Raw genomic sequence first — 11657 nt, 5'->3', positions numbered from 1 at the left:
TCATCACTTTTGGTAAATTATTTTCTATTATCTTTTAAAATTTGTCTTTTGTCCTAATCTCTTTCTTTTATCCTTTATTTTTCTGCTTTATTTACTCCAACTATATGTATGTTAAACCATATAAAAGTGTCTCACAAATCTCAGGCACTGTTCCTTCTGTCTACACATTCATCCTTTTTGTGTTTCAGTTTGGATAATTTCTTTTTGACCTGTCTTCAAATTAACTTATAGTTTTCTTTGATATTTCCAGTGTTTTATTAAGCTTATCAAATAAATTATTTCTGTTATATTTTTTGTTTCTAGCATTTCCATTTAATTCTTTTTAATAATTTTCATCTCTGCCGAAATTCCCTTTGTGTTCAGACATGCTACCCACATTCTCTACCATATTCTATCACAGTTATTTTAAATTGTCTGTCTGCTACTTCTAATAATGGGGCCTTTTCTGGATCTTTTTCTATTGATGTTTTCTTTCATGACCATGGGTCGCATTGTTTTATTTCCTTTTGTCTCATAATTATGTGTGAAAGAATTGTAGTAAATAATATTTACCTCAGAGAAGGGCATACCCTTCTCCTGCCAGGCCTCTAGTATGCGGGCTGAGTCACACCAATTTGTAGTTGAACTAAGTCTAATCTAAACTACAGTTGTTGCAGCTTTAACTAGTTTTAACTCACCACAGTGAGTTTAAATACTTTGAGATCATCATCAGGATTTTCGTTTCAACTAAACTTGAGATCTGACCACCGGCAAAGCTCCAGAGTTCATTATCCTTTACAATGCGGAAAAACAGGTCTCTGATCTTTGCGGGTATGAGGCCTAAAATTAAGATGCAACGTTATGTGCTGCCTTGACATGTGAAACCCAGAGAGCCTGAGATGGCCTAACCACAAGTTCTCTTCCTCACTCTGCTCCAGTGGATAAGGTCTCCTAGCCAAACAATCTTCCTTATCAAGGGGACCAGGCACAGTTCCTGCTTATCCATGAGTAGTGGGTTTCAGTTCCCTGCCAGCCTGTAGAACCATTCAAACAAGCCAATCACATTCTCCTGTGGGAGCTGGGGTCAACCCACACTCTTGATATTACAAAGCCTGCCTCCTCCAGTCCCTGGTTGTTCGTTCTGATCCTGAGTACAGCCCCTGTGTGTCCCTGTGTGCTGTGTGGTGTTCTCGTCTTCAGGGCTGTGAGTATATATATATACAACTGCTGCCAATCTCATCCATCCAGTGTCAGGTGTCATGTTCAGCCATCCCTATAAGCCTAGGGTAGGAATTCCTCCCTTACCAGTGGGGTGAAGAGGAGGTGATTTAAACATTGTGGGACATCTCCTACTTTCCAGTAAGAAATAATTTTTTTAAAAATCTCTGGTGAGTTCTCTTGTTTTCCCAGAGCCACCCTTGGATTTGTACACTGTGGAAGATATCTCGCCAACCTTTTGCCTTATCTCCAACCTTTAGAGGACCGTTGAAGTGTACTCAGTGAAGGCTTGGCATGCCTCAAAGCTATTTTTTTTCAGGTCTCTTGCCCTTTACCCAGCCTTTGAAGGGCTGTGGCAGTGATTCAGTGAGCTTTCTTGAAGATGTAATTTCTAGCTCCTCTCTTGGCCTTCTCTGACACTTCCCCAGGGAGTGATGGGGGCTGAGACATCTTGTTACAACCTGTGAGGGGGCAAGTCTAAGCTCTCTATTCAGTCTTTGGTGGCAGGGGTCGGGGTGGGACCACAGTTTGTTCTGTGGTGTTTGGTGGGAGTAGAGCAGTTATTGTCTAAAAAGTTTTCTGTCTTTCTACACTCACCATTTTCTGGTCCTTTGGCTTTTCTTGGGGCGTTTATCACTTGTGCCATTGATGTTTCTAGTTTGCCAAATTCTCCAGTACCCCGTGAGGGAGATATGAGGCCAAAAAAATCCAGAGAACTCAATGCTGTGTTGTTCCTTGGGTCCCTTAGTCTGTCTGCCTTGTCGTCTCCTCCTTTCAGAGTCTTCATATGTTTGTTTCACATATAGTGTCTAGGACTTTTAGATGTAATTAACAAGATGAATAGGGAAAAATATGTCTATTTCCTATATCCAGAAGCAGAAATCACTAATGATAATCACTTGATGGCCAGAGGTATATTTCCATTAAGGATATTAAAACTTCTAAAATGTTCGAAAGAAGTTAGTCTTAAAGACTTTTTGAATTAACTCTTTCATTTCAAGTGTACTCTTCTATCTAAATGGGAAATGCAGAATAAGCAATAGGATAGTTTCGCAAGCTGTCGATACAGACATTTCCTTATGAAAGATATTTGATCATCTTTTATCAATGTGTTCATTATGTTCTTAATTATAAAGTTGAAAATTTAATGTTAGGGCAAAATATGGGGGTTTTTTTCCTGACAAACTAATATGCTTCTCTCACTTAGTATTAGGAATTATGTAACTCATCATAGTCTATATTCTCTTTCATACGGGCCAACTCAGACCTGAATTTCGTTTTTAATTTCAATTAATTTGCATATCTTAAATTTTTCTGGAGTTTCTACTCCTTAATTATTCCTTATTATATAGCTCTTAGTCTTTGCTTTGTGATTCTCATATGCCTTTGGTGGTTTCAAAATAAACTATCTCAAATTTGTCTTAAAAACAGAGGAGGAAGAACAATAGGCTCTCAATTTTATTTAGAAAGGACTCACGAGGGGCAATGTGATTGAAAGCGTATTCTCGGAGCCTTTTGAAGCTGTATTCATAGAGTGAGCGCATTGTATTTACTTAGATTGCTTCTTTTTCTTTTGTGTGGCAATGAGTTGGGGAAATAGATTCCCCCTCCTTAACCTGCTGACAGGTGTTATTATTGTATATAGAAATACATTCATAGTCTCATCCATTCACTCATTTATTCAACAAATATTTATGGAATGCCTACCAAACGCTGGTCTAGATCCTGAGGATGGAACAGTCTTCCGTTCTCCTGGAGTTCTCATTTTAGAAAGTGAGAGGAGTGTGTTATCTGTGCTGTCAACAATAAGGCGAAGTCATCCCTTACAATATTGCACAGGAATTGAAAAAGGCACCCCAAAAAAGACAAAAACAGTAAAAAGCAAACTTATAAAAGCAAGAAATTCATTGAGAAAATGAATTTAAGACAATTTGAAAATTATTTTCTCTGAATTTCTGTAAACTTAGATGTTTACTGTTTCTTTGGGGGGGGTATTATTATATGGTAGACAGATTCAGAATTGGACATAAATATCTGTTCTGTTAATTGCCAGTGTGTTACTCTAGGAAGTCATTTAACTTCTTTAGTCTTACTTTTCTATCTGTAAGATAAGAGTAGAATACTTACCTACCATGACTGAGAGAATTAAATAATATGCCAAATTTAACTTATCTACCACACTGTTTGGCTCATCCGAATGACAATAAATTGTTTCTCTCCTTCCCCAAGTCATTTTCTGTATGTTCATAACTCCCTTTATCCATGTATAAATTTAACAGGTTTTTAATACTTTTCAAGCAATATAAAATTGCAAAAGGCTTAGAACTTTGTTTTCTGCAATTATTTTTTTGACAGTGCCAATTTATAGAGGGCTATAATGAAATCTTACTTTAAATATTTAAACTATTTTAAGAAAACAAGAATTTTTCATGTGAAAAAGAAAGAAAGAAGCTGCTAAAAAATCCTTTTAATCTAGTGGAAGTTAGTGCATACCTCTAACATTATACAAAGAATAATAACTCTTGCAGTCATAAAATGGCTTTAAAAAATACATTAGCACAATCTTCAAACAACGAACTCTTCAATCTAAGGTTCTCTTTTAACACACGTTTATATTTTGTTTCAACTTAATAAACGTTTTTGTTTTTTTCCTATGACTAGAAAGTTAATTCATATGTATTATAAAGGAAAAAGGAAAAATAAAATAAACCTATTATTTCATCAGCTAAAGAGAACCCATTTTGCAAGAGATATTCAATCCCAAGTTTATGATACAATAAAAAATGACATAAAAACCTCCTGATAGCCCATAATATAATGGATTTCATAGTTTCTTTATTATAAAATTACTCAAGGTGAATGAATGGCAATAGGATAAAATGTAACTTAATACAAACAATGAGCATTGGGGATACAGCAGAATGTTGTGGTGTAGGTATACAAAACTCTGATGGTACAGTTTAATCCAGGGAAAGTATTTATAGTAGCTAGAAGAATGGATTGAGTATTCTTCAGGCAGTAATTCCAGGAATATTATTTTTCTTAATTGTCATTTGATGAGTATTAATGAGTCTCAGAAAGCAATATTTGAGCTTAGGCCTCTGACAGTTTCTGGAGTACAGATATTTTATGCCTCCAATTAAGGGATGATCCATACACCTAAAACCATCAAATGAGCTGGGATTCTCTGGGGAGCTACAGCCCAAGATGGCTTAGTGGATTGATAATGAGATATAGAACCTTTAACCTTTTGATCACAAGGTCACTTGTAAGCTAGGATGGGGGTAACCAAAAGTCATTATTGGTCAATACCTTATAGGAAGCAAAATGAATTGCTTAGCTCCGGTCAGTTTTCATTACCATTTGAGAGCTATTTTTTATCAGTTGTAGACCCAATGAGTGACCCTTTATCACTAAAGTTCAGGATCAATATGATTTTTTGAACCATAGAAGCAAAAAAATCTATGTGTGCCATTATTCTGATTGTTCCTTAAACTTTCAGGACATTCCATTCGTTTACTTTTGCTAAATATAAGGAAATGGATTTAAAATTGTACACTAAATAGAAAAATTTTACTTGAGTTTTTCTGAATTACTGTTCTACTCTAAGCCAAAGCTGGTTGCTTATATCTTTTCCAGATCAAGAAGCTGTAATGTCTTTTTCTTAGTACTGAAAACCATGTTTGTGTTGTGAAAATTATGCAGTTTCATTGCTCTTTTTAGTAACTAATTGCTGTCTGAATTGTGTGTGCTGACCTTTTTGCTCCTTTACTAATGCAAGGTTTATGGGATTGTTCTGTGGTATATCTGAGAGACAGCTGCTTTGTTCTCCATATCAAAGTCAGTCGGGGTTGCTGCTGATTAATATGTGTCCTAGTTTAAATAACTTATATGTTCTCTAATACGTCATCAATACAGAAATGAGTAGCAAACATTAAGGGGAGAAAACCTATTAAGACCAAGTAGTTAGTAGTTCAGAGAAAAATTAGGCCTTTTCTCAAACCCTGGTGTCTTGCATCCAGGGTGGGGCACAAGAGTGCATATCTACAATAATGTGTAACCAAACAGGCATGAAGTTTCCAATTTTCTGATTCTGAGAGAAAACATTCCATGACTGAATATTTAACAAGAGCCTAATGCCTGGCACAGAGGTTGACAGAAAGATTAATTATACATGGATCTAGCCTTCAAATAGCATATAAGAGACCATAAGCAAATTGAGATCCAAGAATATTCTTGCTTTCCTTTATAATCTCAGGACCTAAAAGAGTACCTTGCTGAAGCCAACTGAGGCTTTGGGTAGTTAGTGAGTGAATGAATGAATGAATGAACTGTTATCACTGTTATTTATATGTCCAAAGTGTCTGCTATGGAATATTTTACAGATGAGAGAGCTTAATTGAAGTCTGAGAATCAGAGGTTTGCCAGAGTAGTGAAGTCATAAATCCCTTGAAGCATCTCTACTGGGAAAACAACCATAGAAAAGGAGTCAATTTAGTTCTCTGTTATCTACAGCTAGTGTACTTTTCTACCACAATAAAAGTACAAAAGCATTATATATAATCCCATTTCAATTTATTTTCATGTGATTCTACTTTTTCTTCATACATTCCTTAGTGGTAAAATACTGATTACACCCAACCACTAGAAGATCAGGATTAGAAAACAGAGGAAGTAAAATTCTGATATTCATTCCATTAATTAGTTCTGGTAAAAGTTCTAAGGGCAAAATTTAAAGTGAGTTCCTTGTATACCTGTATAACTCAATTATTTATGCTTTTCTTTTTTTATTACTTATGATCACTGAGATTAACTTCAATTAATGCTGCAGCTGAAGTGTATTTATAAAAATAGAGTTGTGTATATATATATACACATTTATAGAGACACTATAAATGTTTTAGTCTATGTGTGTGCATGTGTACAAGCACTTTAACAGAATGTGGCTCCTTGGATGGGGCACAGCGGAAAAGAAGGTCACAAAACTTTTTCTCAACTTCCTTGTGTGGTAGAACAAAATGTTAAGCTCCTTAGTTCAGCCCATCCAAACAAAATGTCATACTCCCCATCACCAACGTAACATTTCTCTTCAATTAGCAACACATGAAACATGAGTGTACTAGAAAAGGAAAGTTACTTCATGTTTTTCTCATGGCTTTTCCTGATAATAATTGCCTGTGTTTTCCCATTTACCCTTAGCTCCGTCAGAGACCCTTCACCGCTTCCACAGATCCATCCTACCAGAGGTCACAGATCACACAAAATCTACAGAAACAGGAAATCAAGCTTCCTGAGTCCACTACAAAGCACAGAAAACTGTTTCCTCTACCCATCTCAAATTGGCAAAGCTCTCTCTTAGCAGAATCAGTGTGGAAGCAGCTGTTGAAAAGGCTGGAAGGACTTTATGCCCCAATTTCACAAGAGCTTTCTCACTTCAAACTACTGAGATGAAGGGAGCAAGGCTATTCGTCCTGCTCTCTAGTTTATGGAGCGGGGGTTTGGGGCTTACCAACACTACGCATACTTGGACTATACCTGAAGATGGAAACCCCCAGAAGAATATGACTACTGCTTCAGTTCCTCTAAATGAAATACAAAGTCTCCAGATGCTGCCAACTGCTCAGACCGGGTCAGCTGAGAGAGCCGCAACTCCTGAGGCAAGAAGCTCTGAAGAGAGTCTTCTGAAATCAGCACTGCTTCCGATGGAGACAAGTGCATCTCCTGAGGGTGTGAGAAACCAAACTCTCACACCCACAGAGGAGACGGCAGAAGGGGCGCTGAAGTCGCAAACTCCTGCCCTCCTGCCCAAATCCAGCATCCAGTTCAGTCCTAGAGCAGCGTCAGCGGTCCTTCCCGACTCCACGCTGAAATTTCTTCAGAGCTTTGCCAAAAACTTGAATCAACAAGCGAGTCCTCTAAATTCAGCTGGAGGCGTGGGAAATCGATCCCCGCGGGAAACATACCTCAGCAGAGGGGACAACAGTGGAGGCCAAAGAACCAACTCTCAAAAGTCAAGTTTTGAAACAACTAGAGGAAAGTAAGAAACATTCTTCTCTTTTGTTCTCTCTCTGATTATAGGGTCTATAAGATTGCAAGCTAATGGTTAAACTGTCTCACTCCCAGAAAATGACATCATGTTCAGGATGAGCTTGGATCCTATTCTAGTTAGAGAAGGTATTTAAGTGTTACCTTATCTACTGGGGAAAAGATGGGCACACAAAATGCAGCAATTTTGTTTTAACTGAAGTGGGTAAAGTCACTTACAGAGATGTTTTTGCTCAGGATGGTCACCAGCAATGTAACAACACAGCTATTGGGACTTTAGTTAATTCAACTCAAGGGGATGTGGGTTGTGCTCAGAACTACACCCACAACATGAAAGAAAAAGATGTCAATACAGTTGAGATGTGAGCAGATTTAAAAATTGAAACAGGTTGGTGCTGTGGAAAGTATACAGTGATCAAGATTAAACCAAGCAGAGCTGGCTGGGAATCCTGGCTCCAGTGTTGTCTGCATCCGTGCCTTTGAGCAAGTCCATTGACCTTCCTAGATACAGGACAGGGAGTACAGGTAAAAACACCACCTTTGCAAGGTTTTCATGCAAGATTCAAATTAATAATGCAAGCTTCTCACACAATAGGTGCTTGACAAATCATTTTTACCAGTACTGTTACATTGCGTTATATTCATCATCGTGAATATGATCAACAGAAAAGCCAATTTTTCAAATTGATTTTGATTTAAAGTTAGAGCAAATTCATTCTGAATTGTTGAAGTAAAATAATAAAACAAAGCTTAAATGAACATCATTAAAAAGGACTTTCAAAAGGACCAAAAAAAACCCAAAATGCAAACCAAACCAACCAACAAACAAAACACCTGTGAAAAATGCAGGTCACTGTTTTATGCATTCAATGTTCAGAGTTATCTGTATGTTTGAAATACTGCAAGTTTAGTGTTAAGAAACTAAACTTTCAAATACCTTTTAACTATAATAAAATGATTTCAAGACACCAAATAATGCCTTGGGAGCCTAATTGAGTTAAACATCTTCCTAACTATATAACATAACTCAGGTTAATGGCGGTAGTGTACACCTGCCGTGTGAAAGACCTTGAGTTAAAGCTGTTGTTGATATAAAGATGAGGAGACACTGGGAAGAATACAAGCCAATACATTTGTATTTATGTATTCTTTATTATTCAAATCCATTTTTTCACTGTATTTCAAGGGTTATGGAATTTTTTAAATATATAAGTAAATGTGATTTTAATTAAAAATTTATTAGCTTGGTGGAAGTTGGAACAATCGCAATTTCCTATAAAACAAATGCTACAGATTACAAAATATTCAACTTGAGATGGGTCGATTTTGTCTATAACAGCTATTTCAACAGATATAAATTAACCTTTCTCATGTTTAGGGACAACAGAATGTAGTCTATGAAATAATAATAACAAATGCCATTTATTGAGAGCCTTTTATAAGTCACTTACATGATCGTTTCTATTCTATTTTGTTAGACTCTATTATTTAATTTTCAAATCAATTATGTAGAACTCTTAGGCACTCAGAAATGACTGTGAATGTTTTTAGAGATGCTGTCATCAAGAGATTTTTCAAGAGAATAGGAAATATAATCAAAAGAAGAAGGGGTTAATTCAAATTAAAATATGACAAATTTTATATGGCATATAGAAAGTGGTATATAATTGTTTCAAAACTAAAACTAGTAATTGTTAATTTTATGAATACTAGTTTTTAAATAAATGCTGCTTGTTTTATCCAAGGACCTCACTTTCAAAGTTTGTGAACCCTTACTTATTTGAGGATTGTTTCTAGATTGCTTATTAAGCACCTAAGACAGTGCTAGTCTCTAGGGACACATAGAATTTTAAAAATAAGAATAATTCCTGCCTCCAAGGACAGGCACATAAAAAGTAAGCACCAACATATCTATCAGATTTTCTAAAATTCAATATATTGTTAGGAGGAAACAAGATACTAAAGGTGTAGCCTGCTGAACAGAACTTCATCTCATAAATTTTCCAATGAAAATACTCTTAAATTATTTCTAGAGAAAAGTACCACCTGTACTTAGAAATTCTACAGCCTGAGGTCCTGGAGAGCCTGAGGTTCTCTTCTGTTAAGTCCAAGACTCCTTACTCATTAGGCCATGCAACTGATAACGGTATTAGAGAGAACTTAGGTCTGTCTATTATGGACATGGTGCTGATGCAAAGAAGCCTTGATAAGGTCAAAAGAGGTCTTTCATATTTTCATTTGATTAGCAAATAATAATATTAATAGCCAACACTTTGGCATTTGTGCCTAGCATTGTACTGTTCTGAGTGAAGATAATATTACATATATTTTTTTCAATCATTTAATTATTACCATAACCCCACGAAGAAGATTTTATTATTTCTTTACAGAGAGGTTAAATAACTTAACCAAGTTCACTTAGCTAGTAAAGTTCAGGGCAAAGATTCGAACCCAGGGTGGCTGGCTGCAGAGACCTAGCTCCCAGCCCCTACATTCCACTCCTTCAGCAGGTGCAGTCCGTTGTCCCAGGAGGGAAAATAAGAGTGACCAGTTTAGGTGCCTGCCCCGTGGCTGAGTGGTTGAATCCACGCACTCCGCTGTAGCGGCCCAGGGTTTTGCTGGTTCGGATCCTGGGTGCCGACATGGCACTGCTCGTCTGGGCATGTTGAGGTGGCATCCCACATGTTACAACTAGAAGGACGTGCAACTAAGATATACAACTATGTACCGGGGGTGGGATTTGGGGAGATAAAGCAGAAAAAAAAAAAAAAAGATTGGCAACAGTTGTTAGCTCAGGTGCCGATCTTTAAAAACAGAGTGACCAGTTTACCTCCCTGCTTATGAAGCTTCAGAGGCTATTCTTTGCGTCCAAAGTAAAGTCCAGATTCCTTACCCAGTTGGTCATACGAGGCCGTATTTGATCTGGCTCCTGCCTACCTCCCCAGCCTCATCTTCTGTGAATTCTTGGCCATTAAAATTTGTAGTTCTCTGGTCCAGAATATGCTATTTGTTGAAGCTGTGTGTTTCCTGTTTGTTGCTCTTGATGGCATGGTCTTCTTTTCCCATCATCTGCTTCCTTTATACCCAAGAACGACACCTCCAGGAGGGAAACTGTTCATTCAGCTCTCTTTGAATTCTTCCATCACTGCACTTATAATCGTGAATTATAATTATAGTGAACTTGTGATCACCTAGTGTATAGGGACATATTTTCGGTTCTAGCAAAGCCTCTGGCTTGTAGTAGGTACACAAAATATTTAACAAACTGAATGTAAAATTTATGGATCAATATGTCAATATAAAGAATAACCATTCTCAAAGAAATTATTCTTTTTCTTTATGATAAAACCTGGTTGAAGTTTTCTCTATCTCTCTCTTTTTTTTTTTTTTGGTGAGGAAGATTGGCAACAGATGTTAGCTCAGGGCCAGTCTTCCTCACCAAACATCTGTTGCCAATCTTCCTCTTTTTGCTTGAGGAAGATTCACCCTGAGCTAACACCTGTGTCAATCTTCCTCTATTTTGTATGTGGGACGTCACCACAGCACGGTTTGATGAGCGGTGTGTAGGTCCTTGCCTGGGATACAAATCTGTGAACCCCGGGCCACCAAAGCGGAGCACAAACTTAGCTGCCTGGCCACTGGGCTAGCTCCAAGGTTTTATTTTAATTTAGGGTTGTTTATTTCCTACTGCTCTTGGAATCTTGTAGTGATTCTAAGTAAAAGGAATACTTACATCTATAGAATTTTTCTGGCATATTTTTGTGTCATCTTGTACTTTCTCTCATCTTAGTACCACAGGAACTCCTGGCTACCCCATAGCTATGGTTTCCTGTCTGGCAGAGTGGGTGTTGGTCGGTGACCAAGCACCTTGACATTGGCAGGATAAAAAGAAGAAATTAGGATTAACCTATTTATGGGTTGAACAAGTATCTGCTGAGGATCTAATTTGTCCCCAGCTCTGTGCTGGTGCTGAGGGTAAAACAGTGAAAAAAACTCTCACCTGTCCTGCTCTCATGGAGTCTACAGTCCAGTGGGAAGGACATGAGGAAAAACAGTGAAACACAAATGCTGATGTTAAATAAAAATTGTTCTAAGCATTCTGAATGAAGCTTATGAGAGTGTACAACAGCGTGAGCGGCCTACCCTGGAGGTTAGTCAGCCTTCCCCAAGAGGATAATAGGTGAAATGAGGTGTTGATGGACATCAACTGCCTACTTAACTTCTCCCCCAATCCCAACCCCTGCACACATGTCCTTGAATCTTCGCTGTCCCAGTGAGTGGCTAGTTCCATAACCAGTAATCTTGGATATATCTTTGACATTTTTCTTTCCCTCCTAGCCTTTCCCTAATCTATCGGGAAGTCCCCTTGGTGCCCTTCCAGTATCTCCCAAATCCCTCAGCCTCTCTCCACCTTC

At 37.5% G+C, this 11657-nt stretch overlaps 1 protein-coding gene across 1 annotated transcript in view; it reads left to right on the top strand.

Annotated features, from left to right (window-relative positions):
* The first annotated feature begins 1060 nt into the window (after nucleotides 1-1060).
* The window catches only part of MMRN1 (multimerin 1), a 67154-nt gene continuing 56557 nt past the window's right edge, over nucleotides 1061-11657 (top strand). Inside the window, exons 1-2 of the mRNA XM_014738822.3 lie at nucleotides 1061-1183; nucleotides 6397-7234. Of these exons, the coding sequence (XP_014594308.2) occupies nucleotides 6645-7234 (590 nt within the window). The 5' untranslated portion in view covers nucleotides 1061-1183; nucleotides 6397-6644. The remainder of the gene's footprint in view (nucleotides 1184-6396; nucleotides 7235-11657) is intronic.

This window comes from Equus caballus, chromosome 3, assembly GCF_041296265.1.
Source record: "Equus caballus isolate H_3958 breed thoroughbred chromosome 3, TB-T2T, whole genome shotgun sequence".
In the NCBI taxonomy this organism is placed as follows: Eukaryota; Metazoa; Chordata; class Mammalia; order Perissodactyla; family Equidae; genus Equus; species Equus caballus.
This window is presented reverse-complemented; position numbering and strand designations above follow the sequence as displayed.